This window comes from Peromyscus maniculatus, chromosome 3 (genome assembly GCF_049852395.1).
Source record: "Peromyscus maniculatus bairdii isolate BWxNUB_F1_BW_parent chromosome 3, HU_Pman_BW_mat_3.1, whole genome shotgun sequence".
Lineage (NCBI taxonomy): Eukaryota > Metazoa > Chordata > Mammalia > Rodentia > Cricetidae > Peromyscus > Peromyscus maniculatus.
Genome location: NC_134854.1, coordinates 69,600,621 through 69,624,163, shown reverse-complemented (window position 1 = coordinate 69,624,163; position 23,543 = coordinate 69,600,621). Strand labels below are relative to the sequence as shown.

Genomic DNA, 23,543 nt, shown 5'->3' with positions numbered 1-23,543 from the left:
GAGCCTTAGGGAAAGCTGGTGCTGGGGCTGGTCCTGGTCCCAAGACATGCTTGGGAACCAATGATTGCCACCCATCCCACAAGCTTTCACATCCTGAGAAGCTGGAGAGGGAGAAGACATTTCCAGTGAGAGCTTTGGGGCCCAGGGGGTGGCTGTGTGCTGACCAGAGCTCACCCACTGCTATGCTTGTTAGGATGCAGGGGATGGCATCCCCTCCCCCTCACTTATCTGTGAAGAGTACAGAGGTACCCCACTCTCATGAAATTTGTGTCATTAAAGTGTGTAAATTCTAAAACAGTCTGCCCCATCAGAAGAGAATATCAAGACTCTGCCTTTGTTGCCTGGCTAGTCAAAATGCTTTATCAGAGACACAAAATGGTGTTACTATGGCCCTGTTGACAGAAAAGGTTGCTGTGAGACCAAAGACCACTGGCAGCTGTAGGCAGAGTTTTCCTGTCCTGGGAGCCACTTCCAAATTACCACACAGAGACTTATATTAATTATAAATACTGGGCCGATAGCTCAGGCTTATTACTAACTAACTCTTACAACTTATATTAACCCATTTCTATTAATCTGCATTCTGCCATGTGACTCATGACTTTACCAGTCTTCCAGCATGTCCTGCTCCTTCTGTGCCTCCTGGTGACTCCTCTGACTCCACCCTTCCTCCTCCCAGAGTCCTCTGTGTCTGGCTGTCCTACCTATACTTCCTGCTTAGCTACCAGCCTGTGAGCTTTTTAGTAACCAATAAGAGTAATACATGTTCAGTGTACAGAAGGATTATTCCACAGCAGGCAGCCTTATCCACAGTTGGGTAATTATAGCCTGACTAGATTCTTGTATTTATGCTAGTCCCAAGGCCCCTTCCCCGCCAGGCTACACTGATTATTTCAGTGGGCAGAGCTTCATAAGGCAAGTAGTGCCTTCCTAGGACTTGGCCTGGATGGCTAGCTGTCTCTGCTTTTGGGGTTTCTGCAGCCCACTATCACCTAACCCTTGGGCATGTTCAGTGTGCTGGGCCTGGACTGTAGTCAGAAGGTGGGAGCTGGGCCTTTAGGATCCATGTGTGTTAGCTAGGTTCCCGTAACAAAGTCCCATGGATAATGTGCTAGTCAGTTTTCCTGAAGTCAGAGTTGAGGTTGCCACAGGGCTAGCCCCTCTGTAGTCCTTCTGGTTATGGATGCTGTCTTCTCTCTGTGTCATCAGGGTCTCACCATGTAGCCTTGGGTGGCCTGGAACTCACAATATAGCCCAGGCTGCCCTCGAACTCATAAAGAACTGCCTGTCTCTGCCTACTGGGTGCCTGAGATTAAAGGTGTATGCCACCACCACTGGCTCCAATCTCCTCCTCTTGTAAGGAAACACACATATATAGTGGAGAAAGGCCACCCCCAAATGTGTCACTTAACCTTGATTCCCTCATCAAAGTTCCTGTCTGTAGATGTGTCCTCCTCTAAGGTCCTGGGGGTATGAATTTGGGAGAACACCGTCCGTCTTCACCTGCGCCCCACTCTGCCCTTTAATGGGGACATGAAAAGAAACAGGTGCTGCCGAGGTTGGTTGAGAAACAGAACTCAAGGCCACTGGACCGTGTCCAGACAACAAGGTTCCACAACAGTGCAGGGGTGCTGTCAGGGCAGAGGGAACTGCCAGGCTATCCTCCTGAGAGAGACTCTCCTGAGGCAGACATGGCTGGCCACACTGTGGGCTGAGCAGGGGAACTCCCACACAGGCATGGCTTTGGTAGAGGTCACAGTTGTTTCAACCAGGTCACAGAGAACCCTAAAAGTGCCCCTACACCTGAGGGCTGGTGTAGGTGTTAACCTTATTTTCCTTATTTTTTACCCTTTTGATTCTTTTGATTTTTTGCTTGTTTGTTTGATTGATTGTTTTTGTTTTTGTTTTTCAAGACAGGGTTTCTCTGTGTAGTTTTGGTGCCTGTCCTGGATCTCACGTTGCAGACCAGGCTGGCCTCGAACTCACAGAGATTCGCCTGACTCTGCCTCCTGAGTGCTGGGATTAAAGGCCTGCGCCACCACCATCCAGCTCTTTTGGATTTTTAAAAAGAAATGAAATGGAAGTGTTATTGTTTGTGTATTAAAAAATGATTTTAAAGAAAGCTGTCTCAGACAGGCATGGTGCATAGAACTGTAATGGAAACACTTGGAAGGCTGAGGTAGCCAGGCTATACAGGCAGATTTTAAGAAATAAAGATAGATAGATAGATAGATAGATAGATAGATAGGTGAGTGGGTGGGAGGGAGGAGGGGAGGGAGAGAAGTGAGCTTCCTCTTTGTGACCTCCCGGAATGAGGACACAAGGCTGGCCTTTGCAGAGGGGCTGGGTCCACTGTGCTGTAGAAAGGTCTTGATTTAGCCCAATCTGAGTCCTCCCCTCCCTCTGCTTTCTGCCTTTAGTTATGAAGATAGCCTGCTGAGAGGCAGGATTTTTGTGTGGGTGGCCTAGGGCAGTTGCTCAGTCTTTGCCTACCAAGATTCCTATCATGTGAAGGGGATCAGGGTTCATGCCAAAGACCCGAATGCTCAGAAGCCCTGCGGTCTCCAGGGAGACAGGGAGATGAACGGCACAGGAACACGGGACAAAGAACGTGAAAAAGGCCCTGTGCCAACACCCCTGGGTGTCCTCAGGCTCAGCTGGAGGCTGGGAGTTAGCCACTCATTCACAGAACACAGGCTTGTTCTTGGGATATGATAGAGCCCTGTGAACTGGCGGCTTGAGAGGAGGATAGGCGTGTGGAGGCCAGCTGATCAGGGACTCTATATGAGAGAGACTCCAGCAGTCTCATGAGCAGACGGTTGGGAACCCAATAGTCATTCTGCTCGCAGTTGTCACTAGCCCCGCCCAGAAGCCAGCCACACAGTGCCTTCAGGTTTCTTGTCAGCTAAGAGGTATAATGTGTGTGTGTGTGTGTGTGTGTGTGTGTGTGTGTGTGTGTTTGTGTGTTCAAATGTGTTGGATGTGTGTGAGCACTTGTATAAGTGTGTGTTGCATGTGTGGTGTGTGTGTGTGTGTGTGTGTGTGTGTGTGTGTGTGTGTGTGTGTGCATGTCTATGGATGTGGGCATAGATGTACATGTGCTTTCCCTCTGTGGAGGCAACACGTCTTAACCCATCACTTAAATCCCAGACCTTCCTCCTCTTAGATGTCCCGGGCTTCACCAGGCAGTCTCACCACCTCCTTGCCATGTGCCCATGGCACGCCAAAGACAAAGCTGAACAATGCCAGAGTAGACTCCCAGGTATACCTCTGGCCGCTTTCTACAGTGGACCACGTTTGGCAGAGCTGGCTCAGCAGACAGCTGGGCAGCCACAGAGTGATTTGCAGTAACAAGACACTGAAAGACAAGGAAGGGTTGGAAGGTGCAGAATATTCCTTTACACTGTGTGAATATATGTGACTGTGATTGGCTTAATAAAGAAGCTGACTGGCCAATAGCTGGACAGGTAGAGGTTAGGCGGGGCTTGCAGACAAAAAGAGAGGGCAAAGAAGAAGAGGAGGAGTCTGAGGTCGAGAGGAAAGAAAGAGATGAACTTACCGTACTGAGAAAAGGTACCAAGCCACATGGCAGAGCATAGATAAGAAATATGGGTTAATTTAAAGTGTAAGAGTTAGCTAGTAACAAGCCTGAGCGATTAACCGAGCATTTATAATTAATAATAAGTCTCTGGTCATTTGGGTGCGGCTGCCGGGACACAGGCAGCAACAGTCCTTAGGCAATTTCTGACAGCCATACTGTAAATGGGCCACACTACTACCAGCTGATGTCCGCTGAGAACATATTCTAGTTAAATAAAATTATTTCAGTGTTAATTCAGAATCATGAAGAGTCTTTAAGAAGATCTGTATTTGGGGCTGGAGGGATGGCTCAGCAGTCAAGAGCACTGGCTGCTCTTTCAGAGGATTCCTCCATTCATTTTCCAGGACCCATGTAGCAGCTTAAATTTTTGCCCTTTGTGGCCACACATGTGGTACACAGACATGTATATACCCATACACATAAAATAAAAAATAATATATATTTTTTAAATTTGTATTTGACAAATGCATTTGTCTGCAGTGTAGATAAGGCTCAGTAATTATTTGGTGAATGAATAAGCAAATTATTTTTATTCTTATTTAAATTATGATCTTTTGAGACAGAGCACTGTAGTCCAGGCTACCCAGAAACTTACTATGTAGATCAGGCTGGCCCCGAGCTTTCCTCAGCCTTAAATAAACAGAATCTTGTCCTGCTCTGGTCTGCAGCCACACTGGTGGCACTCTGGCTTTCTCCTACTGGGGAATTTTGAAGCAGCAGAGTCCCAGCACCATGCTAAGTACAGAACAAATCCAGGTGCTTGGGGGCACTGTGCCTGAGACTTTGTTTACAGGACTTCACAGAAGTTTGAAAATGGCCAATTTTTTATGGGTTGCTGTGCTTTTCATTTTACCTAATACATTCAAAATTTAATAGGTTTAAAAAAAACTTGCAGAGTATTCTTTAATGAGAAACATAATAGCAGTGAAGATTTAATATTTAATAATGAGAGAAAGATACTTTTTTTTAACTTTAGAAGTTGAGTTACATGACCCGCCCCCTCCCAAATTCAGTGATCATTAATCCTGACCCATGGTATGATTCTTTTTTATTCTCTTCTGTCACTGTGAAGTTGAAGATAACCTCCAGAATAAAAAATGTGATTGGAGTCTGGGGGGGGGATTCCCCCAAATCACAGGGTTCTCATTTTGCTACGCATTTTCAATTCCTTGAGAATACATGCTACTGATCAGTACCCTCGTACGCTAATGGTAAGGACAGAAAAACTTGCACAAATAGCCTTTCAAATCAGAACGATTTGTTTCCATCATTCAGATGGTAAGGAATGCATTTCTTGAAGGCGAGGCTACTGTAGTCGTTGCAGGGCCTGTACAGCCCACAGGCCCACCTGTACAGACAGGAAGTCTGTGAAATCTTGAAACACCAATGCTGAGAATTTGTGATGTTCCAGCTGCTCTTTAAATACAGGCTACCAGAAAAAAATCTCTCTTATTAGTTGAGTTTGGATGTGATCCTCCCCCTGCCCCCCCCCCCGCATATATATATATATATATATATATATATATATATATATATATATAACTGGAAATCCATCAACTTTTATTGTTTCTTATCAAAATGAATTCCTACAGATTTGTAATCACATTGTCTAATAAAACCAAACAGCCGACCAATTTGCATATTATATGAAGGAGTGTCATGCAATTAACATAAAAGCTAATTATATGTCTCATCAGCCTACAGGAGTTTCTGAATCCAAGCCTAAGGTGAGGAGTGGTAACTTTTTGCATCTAAATATTGACTCTTAGCTAGTGTCCGTGGTCAGTCCATTCTTTAAAGAAGGAAAGCTGTCAGTTAAACAGGATCCGTGTTTGCTATAAAGCACTTATTAATGTTGCTACATTAACCAACCCTCAGGAAAGGAAAATCTTTGCAGCAACAAGAAATTGTCAGCCACTAAGCAGGTTAAGTGCACCTCCACGTCTGAAGGAAAACTACAAAACAGCCACGAAGATGAATGAAGCTTATTGGCAAACGTCAGGCTGTGATGGCAGAGAGGGGACGCATCTCAACTAACGTCCCCACGTCCATTGTGCTGTGACATAATTGTATTCCTGCCTGGTTGTGATAGCTATCAAGCAAGAAATTTGCTACAAGATTAACAGAGACACAGTAATGAAAAAAACATGGAGCATGCTGTAATTGGCTGTTATTAAAGTGTAGTCATAGTAGTCTGTAACGAACTCCCTTGCGGCAGACTCCTGGAGAAACCCCAGCCAGAACTTCAGGCTACTTTTCAAAGTTGTGCTCTGGGACCTCTCAAGGCCTTTCCCCTGCCCACCTCACAAGCCAGTGGCTAGGAGAAGCCTAGGGTGGTGGGGTGGGGGTTGGATACTGCGTATGCCACGTGTGATTTAGAGGCGAAGGAGGACTGCAAAACTGGGAGATGTCAGGTTTACTTTGATTGAGGTTCCCAAGGATAGAGAGGAAAGGATACTGGATCACTTTTACATTTCTAACATGCTATAGGAGTCGGCATACAACAGCAAGAGAACTGCTGGAGAAGCCTGACCGGGTTCTCCACTGACACAGCGGAGGCGACAGCGGCCCTTTCCATTCATATTTTAATGAGGCCAGTATCTCTGAGACAGTCCTTGCATGGCGGAGGCGAGGTTCCTGGAAGATCACAAAGGGAGTCGCTTTATTGACAAGTTCCATTCAAAACCTTCACTGTGTACAAAGAAAGACTTGGTTCTTATTCCACTTGTCTCAGTACTAATGCATTCTTAGAATCGGAACAATTTGGGGGTGAGATCAATTATTCTGTGAACAGTCTTTAAATTTACTAAAGGTGGTTCAGCTGAGTGGAATCATATTAATGTAGATTTTAATACATGTATAAAGAGCTGTGGTGAGAAACATCTTTTAAAAATGTTTTTCCAATATCCGGTGCTCAGGGATTTTAAGATCAAATTTTGAAGACTCTTCCGTAAAATGACCTCAGCACCCTCCTGTTGGGAGGGCTCTCTTGCCTTTTCCGGAGGAGCTTATAGTAGCTTGTAAGCCTTCAGCCAGCAATTGCGGCTGGTTTTAAAGACTCCTGCAAAGGGCTAGCTAGCTAACGCCATTCAAAAGCTGTCAGTCTTCAGACTTTAAACAACAACAAAAATCAGTAGAAATTCACACACACACACACACACACACACCAACCTATTTGTGTTAAAGTGGGGCACGCTGCCTCCATATCCAAAGGTGTAAGGTTTTACTTTAAAAACAACTCACTGTTAAGCCCATTGGTGATTTTAAAGTGGAGGAGTTGCTTTCAAAAAGTGTAACCCAGGAAAAATATGCAAAAGTAAAAGCTCTCAAAAGTAACGTGTAGAAAGAAGGCTTTCATGGTTTTGCCCCAGACTTACAAGGCTTAGCAATCTTCTGCATACAGCTCAGAGTACTAGGTCAATTTGAAAGGGGAAGAAAAACAGAACAGTTTCTAGGGAAGCGACTAGAAACGCTTAGTGTGTGAGGAGGGTCTTGGCCTGGTAACAGGACTGCGTTTCCCAGGGCCCTCTTCCGCACCCTGGGCCCTCCTACCCCAGGGCCTGCCCCACCCCCACGCATAGTCTGTTTGCTTTTCTGATGGGGGAGGGAAGGAGAGAGTGAATTTCCTGGTTGCTTTTAGTTTTTTTGTTTTTGTTTTTTAATAAACAATCCCACCCTTCGCTGTGACTTGAAATCCTTTGTGGACAACCAGAAACTGCCATTTATGTGTATCAGTTAAGGAAAGCCGCTCAGCACACTGGTACCCCTGAAAGCACCGGCCATCGTCATGTTAAAGGCCCGCTTTGAGTCATTAACGTAAGAATTTGCCTTTGCGATCCCTAGCCTTTCCCAGCGCCGTCCCCCAGCGTCCCCCCCCCCCCCCCCCGCCACGCCAAGTTTACCGAAGTGTCCATCAGTTACTCGGTTTTCAGATGAGTGAGGAAACCTGTGATTTCCCTTTTTGCAACTTACAAAGTTTGAAAAGCATAAATAAAATGCCAGTTGTGATTGAAAGTGCCCTTGAAGAATTTTCATTTTTTCACTGTATATACATTTATATATAACATAATATATATATGTATATATAAATTTGGTGAATTTGGAGGAAAGAACCTGACACCTGCTGCAGAGTGTGCTCATTTTAGTTCGCAGACGTATTTAGTTAATTGCTCTTGCGAAGTCAGAACCTTGAGAGTTCCTGGCGGCCCGAGGTTCACCTGGGCCGCAGCAGGTGCGGGGTTGTGACCGTGCGCGCTCCTAGCGCGCCGTTCCTGCGCTCCGCGTAAAGCGCACTTCCAGGGTCGGTTCCTGGTGGACACTGGGGGCAGCGGCGACCTGGGGGTGTTGTTCGCGGGCCACGCCGCCCGCGCTTTCATGTTAATTGCGAATCGGCTTTGCGGCCAGATGGCGGGGAAGCGCCGGGACCCTTTGTGCGCCCTGAGCGCGCCTGTGAATGTCGCGCAGTCCTTGGCACCGGAAGGGTTCACACTGCGTGTGAAAGGGGACAAAGGGGGCTGGATATATCAACACTGCAGAAACCGAGTTCATTTGTCATGCAGCCCCTTTCAGCGCGGTTGTCATGCAAACTTCCTTCTTTGATCAGCAGAGGGTGGAGAGCGAGAAAGCGCGCAAAGCCGCGGGCCCGGCCGGGCGCCCTTGGCGGCTCCACGCCCCTTCCGGAAGGAGCCGCGGGGACCAGGCCTCCTGCACCTTGACCCGTCTAGACGCCGCGCGAGGTTTTGTCTTGGTTTCCAAGGACGCGGGGTGCTCTTTGACCCGCGCCCGGGGCGGAGGTGGTGGCACGGAGCCCGGCGCGCCCCGGCAGGTCCCGGAGGGAGAGGGGCGCCCGGGACGCGCGCCAGCTGTTCCCAGAGCAAACCGAGGCCTGTGAGGGGCGCCCCGGGTCCCGCTATCTACGACCACCACGGCATAGACCAGGCACAGCCGCTGCGAGATGCCTGGAAGGCGAGGGGGGCAGCGCGACTTGGGATGGGCAGAAGCGTGGCTTCCGCACAGAACTGATGCGCTCTCGACGCCCCCATTTTCCTCCCATTTTCTGTGCTTCAGCCTCTACTCAACAACTTTTTTAAATGACATCTATAAGTACAGTTTCTAGATTGTTCAGTTTCTTACTGTCCACTGTCAAGCATGTTGTTTTCTCGCTAGAATTTAAGCTCGCGCTAAACTACATAAAGAACGGTGCGGCTGCTTCCGTTGAGAAGCCGGCCTTCCACGTATCCTCTGGACTCGCGTGTGCGTAGGCAAGTGTCCTGGCTGGTTCTGTTCTTCTCGTAGGTTCCCCTGGCCCAGTCCGAGGCGTTCCTCGTCGACCTTTTGGATAAAGTGTGTATGCGAATGAACGATTACCAGCTGGAGGACGACCCAGTGACCAAGCAGAAGTATTTCAGGAGATACGCTCCGAGAAAGGGAGACAAAATATACAAAGAATATAAAAAGTTCTTCTTTTATTCTGATGCCTTCAAACCTTTGAAATTCGCGGTAAGCCTCCCTTCTAAGAGCCTGTTGGGATCTCTTTTTTTCTGCTTGGGACTACTCTTGAGCTGTTGATGAGCAGTGGACAGTCAGGCACATTCACATGCCCTAGTGTCCTGTGCTGCCCGCTGCTTAAGTCTTAACTGAACACTTGGTGACTTGGCTTTTGACACATCTCCGGAATCATGGCATCCTTCAGTGATTAGTTTGGAGATTGAAGGGAGTTTTATGGAGGTGCCCTGTCCTGGTGCACATTGTTTATCAGGACATTCTGCTGGTGTGGGGTGACTTCAGACTGTTTTGTTTCTAAGGGACTGGGTTTCCACCTAAGGAAGTGCAGGGTTTGTGGTTTCTAGGCTGAAATCTGAACGGAGGCCAAGAGTCGTTTTCAAATATTTGTAGCTAAATGTTGGAATGGTAGCCCCAAGATCCTCTCTCCAACCCCCACAGGCTTCTCAAGGAGTGTTTTCCTCCGGTGAGTTCAAGTTTTGTAGCTCAGGCTTGGCTACACCAATGCTTGGGGTCAAGATCACAATCCCACATATCCTTCAGTATAAAGTTGATTTTACCGAAAAGTTGGCCTCTGGCTTACTAGGGTGTGCCTGGCAAAAGACATTGCAACGTATTTCCCCCTACTTAATGCTGTGGAATCACACAGTGATGGGCAGGCCTGTTTAAAAAAATGCATTAAGTTCACCCAGTGGCCAAAATGTCAGGCGAGCTGCAGCCCCAACATGGGGCTGGAGCTGACATTTGGAGATTTCATTTTAATTAAAAAGTGAGGGCAATAATTCAGGGCTAAAAGCCCCATGGAACTTGGATGGTGATGTGAGTGTGTTTGTCTTTCACAGGTTTTAAATAAACACATTATAGTGGAATTTAAATATTTTTAAATGCCATTTAAAATTCTTAGAGTCTTGTTTAATGAACTCAGAGATGGTTTACAAGTCTCCAGTGAATGGCCATCAGTAACTCACAGTTCCAAAAAAAAAAAAAGGTAGCCTGGTAGTTCTTGATGGAGAAACACACTCCAGGCAGAATTTAACACTTTCAGATCCCATGGCAAATTTGTGCTTTCTCCTGCTGAAGTGTCAGCTTGATTTATTTTTATTTTTCATTTGCTTTGGAGAGCAGACCCAGGATTTGAGCTGGATTCCTAAAGGGTCGACAGAGAAACTTCCCAAGTGACTGCAAGTGCTCTGCAGCCAAGCTGGCAGGTGCCATTGTTGTGATGGCTGAGGGGACTCAGTTGTTTCCAATATTCGAACCACAAAGTGGGTTATTCTGTTAAATTGTAAGGAAACTGGCTTAACCATTGCCAGATGTGGTGTTTAAAATGTTGAAGGAAAACTTTCTCGCGTTGCTTCTTGTCTACTGCACTCCAGATTTCAGGAATAGAAAGAAACATAGCCAGCCATTTTCCTTCCTTCTTCCTTCTTCCTTCTCCTCCTCTTCCTCCTCCGAGGTCTTCCATCAGAGCAATCATTTAGTTAAGTCTCAGGAAAATGATACAATTAGCCTTTCTGAAGGAGGGTTGCTCTTGTGCAATGATGTATCAAGCCAAAGGTGCCAAGGAAAATGGACTTCCTTGGTTACATGCTTTCCTGTGTTCCGCTACTAAAATGTCGCTAAACCTGTGCTAATCAGGGGCCCTCCCTGCCCCTGTGCCTCCGCTCACACGTGTTGCTATTGTGTTTCTGCAGTGCGAAGCCATCATTGAGAAGTATGAGGATGAGATATTCGCACTTATCGCCCAGGAGGCACACCATCTAGCTGACATGCTGTGCAGTGAAAAATCAGGTACTGTGTCTGATGTAACATGTGCTCCCAGGCTCGCTGCTCACCCGTTCTCACTCCTCCGTGCCCAGCTCATCTGCAGCCTAGGCAGGCTGCCTCCCTGCCAGCCCGGCTCAGCTCCCTCGACCCAGGCTTCTAGGGACAGGACCCCTGGGCCAAAAAAAAAAAAAAAAAAACAGAGCTACAGAAACCCAGGCAGGAGCCTTCCCTGATGACTTTCCTCCTCTGGTTTTTCAAAGACTCGACTTTAGTTGTAAAGAAACCCACTGCTTTTCAGAGCTGGGTGATCCCAAAGCCATTGACTTTAATTTTAAAGTCATAGATGTTAGGTTTTTCTATCCTGGCCCAGGAAGGGATGTGCTTAGGTATATTTTATACCTTAAGTATTTGTTCTAACAACAGAATGTGGGATTTTTATTTTGAAAGAAAAAGCATTAAATGTTTTTGCTTGTCTGGGTTGGGGGATATGTTGAATATTTTTTCCAGGTTCGTTCCCCTTTGTATCTACATCTAAAAAGTTTTTTTTTCTGTCTCAACATGTTTAAATAATACTTGCTTCATATTTCAGACATATGCATGCCCACTTAGAAACTAGAAAAAAATGAGCAGAACGTTATCTACTGTATACCAAGGTGAAGCCTATGACGGCTAGCCCCTCCTCAGCCTGCTCTCATTTTGACACGTTTATACAGAGATAAGAACAGAGTGGGTCTGTCGAGCAGAGCTTCTCAGATGTCCTTAGGAAGAAATGAATGAGTTTAGATGAAGACAATGGTTTAACCCAGTGTAGTGCCTGGTAAGCAAAAACTTGAGGTTAAATTCAGCAGGTATTCATAAAGAGTATATACATGTCACCAATATATCAAATGTGGTGCTCAGGAGTAATATTGAAGGAATATTACTATGTGCTTGAAGCTATACATTGGTATCATTAGAAGTTTCTAGATAAGAGGGCCACATACTCACTAACAAGACAGTTTAAGTTTTCTCACTCTGAGCAGACAATAAGGTTGCTTTCTATTTAAAATTCCATTCCAGTGGGAGCCTGTAGGAAAATGCAGTAAAATGTTAGAGAGAGGATTGTTTGGTAGCCTGAGATGTTTTATATTGTTCTGTGATCACAGAATTGTGACATTCACACAAGTTCATGGTCATACTTCCCAAAGAAAGGCTTGCTGAGGTTTTTCAATCAGTTTGGTTGTGTTAGGTGTATGTTAGCTTTTAGTATACATATGATGAGCAGGGTTTGAAATCTTCTTGCTAATTTTCCTTGTAAATAGCTGAACCAGCCATAGTCACCTATGATGGACACCAGAAATGACTACATGAACACCTAGGCATTCCAGAAAGACCTGAGGGGGTGTCAGCCACTGTCTTTGAGAGTCCCTGCCCCTGAATCAAGAGTCTGGGGGGAAGACAGCTCCCAGGTTCAGCGATTTGACACAGTCAGTGATGTTAGTACCTCTCTTCATTTTCTATATGGGTGTAATTGGAACTAAAAATGAAAATGTAAGTGTGGAGATAGACCTAAGAGACACGTAGGGCTGCTAATGTGAAAGCGAACACCAGACGACTGCATTTGATTGCTTTTCAGCCCTTTCCTGCCAGCAGCTGGGCCCTGCAGAATAGGAGGCGACCGCTCTGCTCCGGCGGTGGCGGCAGCATGGTGGATAGAGCTCTTCCAGGCTGGGCTTCTTCATGAAGCTTGTGATGGATACAGCAGCTTATACCCAAGGCCAAAACTGTGACAACAGTTTAGTGTTTAACAGAGATTGAGCACCCTTGGCCCTGCAACGGAAGCAGGCTAACACTGTGAGAGCAAGGTAGACTGCTTTTTCAGACTGACATAAATCATTGCCGGAAACAGGTTCAAACAGCGCCCAGTGATACACATGCCAGCCAAACCTCTAGTTCTAGAGGTATCTATGCGCTAAATAATTACTTGTCTCCCTAAAAGCAGTGGGTGAGTATTACCCCCATTCTCAAGATAGCATCTTGTAAGTAATGTATACTCATGGAGCAGTTATTAGTTCATGTATAATTGCCTGACCTCGAACATACACACATGTACACACACACACACCACACACCACACACACACACACACACACACACACACCACACACCACACACACACACACACACACACACACACACACACACACACACACATCACACCATACCACAGAGCTAACCTGGGCTACATGAGCTCTGTCTCAAGAAAAACAAATTGCCAATCAGTTCTCGTGAATGTACGAGTTACAAAGGGATGCTGGGATTCAGCCCATGGGATGGCTTCAGATACCCGCGAAGAAAGGTGACTCTTTCCCATCCCAGAAAAATTCCTGGTGCCCTAAGGTGTCATCTGCAGCACAGTGCAGTGTCCTTTCTACCAGAGCAGGGCGCCAGCTCTGTTTCAGAGATTCAGAGTGTCTTGTGTTAGCAGCATTGCGGTGGCCTTTCTTCTCTCAGCAATGCAAACCATGTCTCAGCCGTGTCCTGTGTACACGGGTGTATGTGGGGGTGGGGGAGCACACCACATGGAAGATGCCATCCTGAGAACTAGGAAACGCTCGTCTGTTGCTCACAGGGAGATACGTAATTATTTAGAAAGTAGATGTTTCTAGAACGAGAGATTGGCTGGAATCTTACTGTCCTCATCTAACGTACACCCCGTCAACAGGAGTTTTGCTCTTGCCTGCTATGTCTAGATCGTCTCCCTTTCTCTGGAGCAGAGCAGATGAGGATACAGTCTGACCCTTCAGTGTGTCAAGGCTCAGTCACTCACCCATGAGGTGACAGACATAAATGGGGAATGATGGAGAAGACCTGTCCATGTCACAGGGCGGCCATCTTTGAATTATGAAGTGCCACAGCAGGGAGACTCTCATAAACACTGGTGTCACCAATGAGTGGGGAAGATCTCAGTGAGGGAGGGCGCTGCCTGGATCTGTGGGTGCCACTGAGTTGAGCTGGGAGGAAGGAAGGTCACTGAGCGCAGTCTGCTCATGGTATAAGGCAGTGAGTGTGGGGGGGGGAAGGTTTATTCCTCACATGTCTTTTTTCATAGACAAAAGAAAAAAAAAAAGTAACTCTGCTAGGTTTTCCCAATGGCATCTTCTGTGGCCTAAAACACTGGCACCTCCTGAGGGTTACTTTGATATCTTGAAATAAAAATGACTAAAACCATGATATAATATGACATAGACTGGGACTCAAATACAACTGTATCCATACAAGGTAGAGGACATGGGGCTGTGGTTTGCATGGGAATGGCTACACTGGTGCCCTGGAGACGTAAGGGCCTAAGTGGAAACAGAAATGTCTTCTATATTAATCACTCTGTGCTAATATCCAATCACAACACTTTAGAAACATCTTAACAGAACTCATGGTGTAAGATAGCAAGAATCTAGAAATGGACCAGCCGACATTTCAGTGGACAAGTATCTTCAGTTTTATCTGACTTCTCAACCTGAGAGGGGAAACTTAGATTCTAACGTATAAACGATCTTTACTCTCAAAGGCTAGTACACTTCAAATAAGTTACATGGCTAAAGCAGTGTGAATCAAAATGCTAGTGCCTCCTGAGTTCCGGGCCAGCATCCTCGCCCATTCTTACTGTGAAACACCCTGCTTATATCTCCCTTAAATGTTCTTGCCTCTGTGGGGGACCTCCAGAGGTTCTTGGTCCAAAGAGACCAGAAGATGAGGTGAGAACAGTTGGGTTGGCCTGTGACTCATTCTGGAAGCTGGGCTCGGCATATCTATTCCTTTCTACTTCTCTGTGTCCTTAACACTTGCTTTAAAATACGCTGCCACCCGTGTGGGCCTTCTGTGGAGTAAAAAACAACTCGGTGACCTGGGATTTACTCATTATGACTCTTTTTTTTCCAGATCTGTGTGGCACTCCAGTCAGTCATCCTGAACCCTAGGAGTGAGGAGTGGAGTCACAGCCCCAAAGGTCACTGTGCGCCTCACATCTTGTGACTGCCATGATAAGGAATTTCATCTCGTGTCTGCTGTGCTTGTCTCATGCGTGATATTGGTTTGAAAATCTCTGACTTGGCATCATGACAAACTCCAACTCTTCTCTTAGGTGAAAAGAAGTTTATAAAACTGAGCACCCCTTTGCATATTTGGATGGAAGCTGGGTTGGCAATAGAGCATTAAATTTAGCCGTGGGGAAAAACGGTGAAGCCATTTCTTGTCAGTAGGGATTTAAGAGTGGGTACAAGTGTTTCATAGCAAATGTATCTGACACATCCATCTACGATTTGCTATTTGGAAAGAACTTGGTTTGATTTCTCAAATATTTGATTGACCACAAATTCAAGGCATTCAGTTGCAACTAATGCCATGGGTTGGTTATTCTGGGAGGTTCTGTACAGTACTTTAAGTCACTCCTCTCAATCAGGAGTAGGACTTACAGATCTGGAGATTCTTAATTTTTAGAACTTTATCCCTTAGATTCAGTAAAATAAGCCAGGCAGTGGTAGTGCACGCCTTTAAATCCCAGCACTTGGAAGGCAGAGGCAGGTGAATCTCAGTGAGTTTGAGGCCAGCTTAGTCTACAGAGTGAGTTCCAAGACAGCCAGGACTATTACAAGGAGAAACCCTGTCTCAAAAAACCAAGCCAAAATTAATTAATTAACTAATTAATTAATTAGAAAGATTTGTGGAATAATTAGAAGAGAGTGAATATCTAGTTCTACAGTGAATGGCCATCATTCACCTGATTACACAGTGAGTTCAGATGATTCCGAAAGCTAACTCGTAGTGGATTTCAAACGATAACAGCACTGAACGTGTTCTTGTCTTGCTCAGATCTCTCTTGGTTTGTTTTCCCCTCACCAATCACAGTGTGTAGATTTTCCTACCAGCTGATTTCTTACTCTTCTATGGGACTTTTATTTATGTATTTATTTTTAGATGGGGAAAGACATTCACCTTTACCACACTTATTGTAACGAAATGTAATAACAGTCACTCCCGAGTGTTCTCATTGTCTCTGCTAAATTTGCATTCAGTGGAATTGAACTTTAATTATTCAGCATGTGAGGGTACAGGTTACACCTGTTTAATTAATGAAATTTTCATCATTGTCAGACTTGCATGGGTAACAGGCGAATTTTGTACCAGAAGAGCTAAAATGGAGGTTTATAAAACCATCCAGAAATTGCACTATTCAGATCATTCACTGGGCTCCTTGACCAGAATAATCCTTACATTTATGAAAAAAAAATTTACCAAAATGAAGAAAAGAGATTTCTATTTTTCCCTTCCCCCTAGTCTTAAGTCTTAATGTCACTTGTTTATCTGGGAAGCTGAGAAAGTGTGCTTTTGCGATGTGTCTGTGGCCGGTGGTGTTATAGGACCTCTGTAACCCTGAGATAATTCTGTGCTCCAGACGGACAAGGAAGAGGAGATCCAAGGTTAGGTGGTGCTACTTCCCAGTGGGGAAGACAATGTTATTTAAAGCCTAGCCTGAGCTATAGTGGGAGATGTCACCAAGGGGGCGGGGGTGTCCTTGTCCCTGTATCTTATTTCTGTAACCTGTAAGATTGACTTGGCCTTTGAGATAGGAAGTCTTTTTTAGCATTTTCTTACTTGGACTTTCTTGGTAAATGCGCACTAGGATGCTGTTTCTTAAAAATGTGCCTTCATGGGCTCAAGGCTGAGAAGGCGACTCCAAGAAGACTTCCAACACCAGGTTCATGGTCACCTGCAGGGGCGGGGGCGGGGGAGGGCTTTACACAGATGTATAGTCAGACCCTTTGCTTCCCAGATTTTCTTGGCTTCCTCACCAGACAGGATCTTGGATCTTACATGACTCATGGGTTTTGTGTGTGTGTGTGTGTGTGTGTGTGTGTGTGTGTGTGTGTGTGTGTGTGTATGTTTTTCCATAATTCTTTTCCATATCAAGCTTGTTGAGCTCATGGGAATGCCTGTAGCTTACTGAGTTGCTGATTAAACCTCCATTCGATTGAGAATTACCCAGAACCCTGGGTCTCTCTCTGCCTGCTTTGCTAGGTTATAGTAGCAGAAGAGAGAAGCTGTGTTGGTTGGTCACTCTCCTGCCTTCAAAATGACACCAAATACAAAATAAGAAGAAAGGCAAGGGAGGGCCACTACCACAATTAAAAACAAGCAACAACAACAACAAAAACACTCAAGCTGCATGATGGAAGTTTCTTAGAGTTGACAGAAATCAAGCTAGATCAAGGTCAAAAAATAAATAATAATAATAATAATAATAATATTGAAATTCCTAGGAAGAGGGTGAATAATAAAAGGCAAGAAGAGGAGACATGGTCCAGTGAGATGTGTGTTAGGGACTCCATGGGAGCATCACTTGAGCCTGGATCCTCAAAACCCACAAACCAAACTGGCCAAGACAAGATTCTTATCTGTTTTCTAAGAACAAGCCAAGACTGCTGAACCCATTTCACTAGAGAGTACAAAGTAGAAATGAGCCAAAGTCCCGACAGGAAGCATCAACACTTACTTAGACAAGTCCTAAGACATAGTCAAAGCGGGAGCTCAGACATACGTTTCTCGGCTTTGCGTTGTGTTCATTCTTGCTTGCGTAGTTTGATGTAACAAAAAAAAAAAGTGTAATCTGTGTATCAGTCTTAAAATTCAGATTATGGTGGGATATTGGGGAAAGTCTATCTTTTATGCTTGTGTGGTCTGCTTTTAAGCTTCATGCACACTTGTGAGCTAATTATAGAATTAGAAATGTTAAAGGCTGGGGCTGAAGAAATGGCTCAGAGGTTAAGAGCACCGGCTGCTCTTCTAGAGGTCCTGAGTTCAATTCCCAGCAACCACATGGTGGCTCGCAACCATCTGTAATAGGGTCTAATTCTCTCTTCTGGTGTGCATGAAGACAGGTTACTCATATACATAAAATATGGAGGAAAAAAAGAAATGTTAAAGGCCAATCAGCATGTAGCACCATTTGGTAGCTAGACAGTGAAGAAGTACATTAAATCATTGCAATAAAAATATACTTGTGAGGCACCAGTGTATTTTTATTATGATTTCCTGCCTGCAATATAGGTCTCTTTGTATGTTTATTTGCTTTTAGAGCAAGGAAAAGGGTAAATAGGAAAGATCAAATGCAATAAATAAGACTGAAATATGCCCGAGAATCACCTAGGAAGGGATGCAGGGAATGGCATTCTCCTGTCCGGGACACGTGTGGACCAGGGGCTATTGTCAGGCTTTGGCATTGTCTGCCCTGTGGGAAAGATGATGGTGTTCATGTAATGATGGCTGATCTACTTCCTGTTGCTGCTTCATCACCAGCAGGAGGTTTGCCTCAAAAGGAAAGTGTGTGGAAACAGAGTTGGAAATGTCAGATCGGCTCCCTCCCCTTCTGATGCTCTGAGGAAGTCCAGGAGTAGAAACATGGGTGGTGGGTAGATACTTGGTAGATGGGTAGGTGAATGGGAGGACGGATGGATGGATAGGTCAGTGAGTAGGTAGGTGGATAGATGGGTCAGTGAGTGGGTAGGTCGATGGGTGCGTGGGTCAGTGGGTGGATGGATAGATAAATATTTAAGTAGAAAAAAATTTAGGAACTAAGTTTAAAACACACAGGGAGTAAATAAAATTTGGACCTGAGAAATGCAGTTGGAGCCTTTTCTGGAAATTTCTTTAACTCCTTTCAGAAAACAGCATGCCTATGCTTCATGTCTTGAAGAATTATCTTCAACATCATTTCTGAAAGAGAAAAATTATTGAAATTACAACAGAAATGATCCCACCTCACAACAGTAAGATAACTGCACAATATTTTTCAAATACTAACTTGCTGAAAAAACAGCATGTGGTGGATGGTGAGTCTTGTAATGTGCCAGGATCACGGGACACAGATCTAGAACATTCTGTCAGGTCTGTCATGTCCTCCAAATGCAGCCTAAAGCAGAAGCCGGACCAAGTGGTGTTAGTGACTGATGGATGGATGGTCTTGCTCCCTCCAGTCACTGAGAAGGAAAATAGCCAGAACCTAGGTGGTGCACACTCCTTCCCAAAGAGCTGCTGAGGGAGCTGAAGTGTCCTCTAGGGAATGTCTATCTCCCCGTACTTGAGGAACGAATGCTCCACGCCTGGACACTGGAAGCCCAGTGTCAGCTAATTGAGCCCAGCTGAGACTCAGATCCCGTAAGGCAAAAGTTCAAATGCTGATGCTAACTTGAAACTTCGAGAAAGCAAGGCTGGCACCTCAGGCAGCAGAACGGACTCCTGACATTTTCTGTGAAGGGTTTGCCTCACAGCAGCTTTCAGAACGAGTAGGAATTTCTCCACAGCACATTGTCTGAAATCAGCTGATAAAGGGAGACTGTAATCCCAATGTGACACCGTGGTAACAGATTTTAATCACCAATCTGATGGGAGTCATCTTTCTGGTTCTGTTGTTCTTCCTCAAAAGACACTGGTGAAGCACCTCCCTACCCTTGGATTTTGGAAGAAAGCACGACACTAAGAGACAGGCTATCTGGTCCCATTTAACAAAAGGTCTATTAAGATAGAGAACTCTGATACAAATGCAGGTCCTATGCAGGATATCAGATAATTAGAATAAAAACAGGTGCTTCAACTGCCTTAAATGCAATCCAAGCCCTGATTAACTATGAATAGCCTAAGATTAACGGGTCCAGGGTGAATGTGTGCATTTTAAAGTGACACTCCCTAATGGTGGCCAAAAAAAAAAAAAAGATGGCCAGTTAGCTCTATCATTCCCCTGGTGGGTGATGGAGTCCTAGCCTGGAAAGCCATACCTGGCCCGGACCTGAAGCCATGCCTGATCACAGGCCAGTGGTGCTTCTTTTTAGCCAACCAGGAGGCTTAAGCTTCTTGTGGGTACCCACCAGTGGGATGGAAAAATCCTTCTTGAGATCAGCAGCACCAGGCCAGATGAAAGGAATGGGTGACACCCACGTTCTCAAGCATAAAAAAACAGCAGAGATGAATGAGAGCTTAGGGGTCAGGGGTGGGAGTGGGGGACATGGGACTAAATGACAGACTATAGGTTCACATTGTTGCTGAGTATTGCTCTTCTTTCTCCCCGTGAGTGAGTCTCACATCAGACAAATCTCCACTCCCGTTCTTTCCTTCTGGTTCCTGTTGACAGACTCCCAGACAAGGACATTTCCTCCTACAGTGAGCAGCTCTAGTCCACTGTCAGGGCAGGAAGTCAGCATACTCAGAGATCTGTCACAGCCCTGCCCACAGCACAGTAGAGCCAAGACCAGCGACAGGCAGAGCCAGGGGCAGTGGACAGGGAGTGAGGTCAGCCCCTTTGCTGTCTGGGCCATCTGGATTCCCTCACCAGCCCTCGGCCCCCTTTGAGCAGCCTCTGCCCTTGAGCAGGGGCTATCCTAGACAGTCAATAAGGATCCCAAGGGAGCAGTGTGGCTCAGACAAAGCCTTATCTGAGTGATGAGTGATGAGCTGGGGGCTGGGTCCCTTCCCATTACTTTCTCATTGATTTACACCTCCAATGCCCAGCACACAGCTCTGGCTCCTCTCATAGGCTGAAATGTAAATCCAAGCTACACTGTGCCACATCTAGAGAAAAGCTTCTCCCTGAAATCGTGAGCGTAACCCACCCTGCAGAAGCCAGGGGTGAAGGGGCTCAGCATCCCAAGGTGGTGGACAGCTCACCTTGGGATGAGGGACGGACACCAGACTGAGCAGCCCAGTACAAGGAGATGATGAACCCTTGGCATCTCAGGTTCTGACGAGAATCAGGGAGACAAACCAGAAAGATCAGGGCTGCAGGCTGAAGAGAGGGGTCCCTACCTCTTCTTTTACCCTGAATGCCTTATTCAGGCCTTGTCTTTGCTGTGTTTCACACCGGCTGGGAAGCGAAGACGCATGCCTGCCTCTGGGCTCTGTGACAGACAGCCCCGGGTCAGTCTGAGTTCCAGACTGAGCACAGGTGGGAGGATGACTCCCTTTCCGCCAGCTGTCAGGGAAAAGGCTGTTCCATTCCTGGTTTAATTCGTTTGCAGCCTGGTGGTGGGGAGTATGCAAGAGGAGGCAGGACCCCTTGACCAGCTCGTCCGCCGTCCGTCTGGGTCTGGCTCAGGGCCTGCAGCCACTTGACCTCTGGTCATTTTTCCTCCTTGAAGCCTAGCATAAGAGTGTCCTGCCGTGGGGCGGTGGCACACGCCTTTAATCCCAGCACTCTGGAGGCAGAGCCAGGTGGATCTCAGTGAGTTCGAGGCCAGCCTGGGCTACAGAGTGAGCTCCAGGAAAGGTGCCAAAACTACACAGAGAAACCCTGTCTTGAAAAACAATAAATAAATAAATAAATAAATAAATAAATAAATAAATAAATAAATAAATAAATAAATGTGTCCAGCCATGGTGAGTGAGTTCACAGGACCTGATTCCAGTTCCCAGAACCTACATGGTGGCTTGCAACCATATGAAATTCCAGTTCCAGGGAATGTGATGCCTCCTCTGGCCTCCACAGGCACCAGGCACCCACGTAATGCACATGCATACTTGTAGGCAAGACATTTTTACACGCAAAATAAAGTGAATCGGAATTTTAAAAAGTGATAATAAAATCCTAAACACAAAAAAACCTTAGACTAAGCACCAGGCGTGATGGCACACACTTGTAATCCTGGTGCTCAGGAGGCTGAGGCAGGGGCATTTCAAGTTTGAGACTAGACTGAGAACTATAGTGAAACCCTACCTCAAAAAAAAAAAAACAACAAAAAAAAACAAAAAAAAACAAATAAATGAATAAAAATGAATAGAATCAGACCAAACAAAATGAAAAATGTAAAAGCGGGCATTTACCTATGTTTGTTAGAAATGATACATCTAGAAAATGCAGATTTTAAACAGAAGAAAAAAATCTGTGCTAAATCCCACAACCCAGAAGACTGTTCCATCGTGTTCTTGTGGAAGGGTGCGCACATGTGTGCTCCTGAATTAGATTCGCCTCTCCTACCGTTTCTTCAGAGTAAATTAATCCTCAGGGCTGGCCACAACACAAACATCAATGGTCCCGGCATATTTACCTCATTCACCTCAGTTGCTTTCAATGTTTTCTTCTTATGAACAATGACGGGATTAAAGTTTTGTTCCCAGATTTTTGGTAAGTTCCAGAAACTCCCCTCAGATGACATTGCAAAGGAGGAGACGCTGCCTGGAGTGTGCGGCAGGGGAGGTCCTGCAGTCCTGTTCAGGGTCCTCACAGTTCTAGAAAGCTCTCAGGAGACGCAGCCTGAGGTCAAACCATGATGTCACTCTAGTCCCCCCAAGTGTACCTGGTACCCCTGTAAGTGAAGAACACCCCATAAGAGGGCGGCTGGACAATTCCTCTCTTGTTTGGGAAATCTTTTGTCCTCATCCCCAGGAGAAGGGACCCTTGGTCCCCTAGCCCTGCCACAGGGTCCTGAGCCCCATCAGATGGGTCGGAGCGCCTACAGGTACTTAGGCACCCAGTGTCGCAGTGATGGCTGTGAACATTCAGATTCCTCCACGGCACTATCCCACTTCATCCCTGTGACAACAGTGTGTGGAAACACCACTAACATCACCTCTTGGACACAGAGCCCAGGGTCTGGAGCAAGATAAGTAGCCACAGTCAAAGCTGGGTGTTCTTTCTCAGAAAAAGACTCCAGGCTTAGGGTCCCCCACCCCCTTGCCTCTAGGGTCCCAGCCCTGTAAGTACAGTGGCACTCTGGTGACACCAAAGCTCATGGATGTCAGGATACCCACACTGAAATGTCTGGAGTTATCACATTGGCTCTGTGATTTTTCTTGAAAATACAAGGTGTCTACAGTGCAGCTAACATTCATTAAAACACGTAAGTCGCGGGCTTGTCCTCAGGTGATATCTCTCCTAAAGATGACGACGTGAGCCTGTATGTTGACCAGAGGAAGAAAGGCCAGACAGACCTGAAGATACTGCCACTTGTAGACCTCCATGAGTGGTTGGAACATGCGGGAGGGCTAGAGTTACTAGGACTCTCTGTGACCAGGTGGTGGTAAGCAGACACCGTGCTATGTTTTCCAAGAAGCAGGCCCTCACAGGTATAGACCACTCTGAATAAAACGATTTTAGGGTGCTCCGACAGGTCAGGTGTCTCTTTTATTGATTGTTCTACTTACACGGTGGCGCTCTCCTTCGAACTGGCTTCTCTCCATTCCTGCACTAGAGAACCTACCATCCTTTCAGCAAAACCGTGTCTGCTGCTCAGCAGTCCCTTACACCAGCCTTCTCAACCCTTTTGAATACTAAGGATCCTCACAGCAGCTTGGGGAAGCCCTTCCTGGATGCTCTCCACTCCCATATCTCAGAACAAGATCTAGCCACCGTCTGTTGATAAACTTCTAACTGGGGTTGAGGAAAAAATGACCTTCTGAGACTTCTGCAATGGGACACGAAGAGACCCGTGAATAAGTTGGTCGGTGTCACAGGTGCTGTGAGTCCCTTCCCCTGCCTGGCGTCTTTCACATGAAAAAGGTTGGTTGGGATCTGTTAGAGAGCAATTAGCAAAGAACGTGAAGGAATCTTCCCCATGACTCAAGTCCCCAAAAACCTCCATTAAGAGCCCTGTTCTGAATTATTAGAGGTTAGGAATCTTAGGTGAGGCCCTGGAGCACAGAGAGGTCATCT

At 46.0% G+C, this 23,543-nt stretch overlaps 1 protein-coding gene across 1 annotated transcript in view; it reads left to right on the top strand.

The window, feature by feature from the left end:
- Cnpy1 (canopy FGF signaling regulator 1) overlaps nucleotides 1-17,989 on the top strand; it is a 56,053-nt gene extending 38,064 nt beyond the window's left edge. Inside the window, exons 3-5 of the mRNA XM_006994538.4 lie at nucleotides 8,897-9,100; nucleotides 10,798-10,894; nucleotides 14,789-17,989. Coding sequence (XP_006994600.2) covers nucleotides 8,897-9,100; nucleotides 10,798-10,894; nucleotides 14,789-14,826 — 339 coding nt within the window. The 3' untranslated portion in view covers nucleotides 14,827-17,989. The remainder of the gene's footprint in view (nucleotides 1-8,896; nucleotides 9,101-10,797; nucleotides 10,895-14,788) is intronic.
- The last annotated feature ends 5,554 nt before the right edge of the window (nucleotides 17,990-23,543 follow it).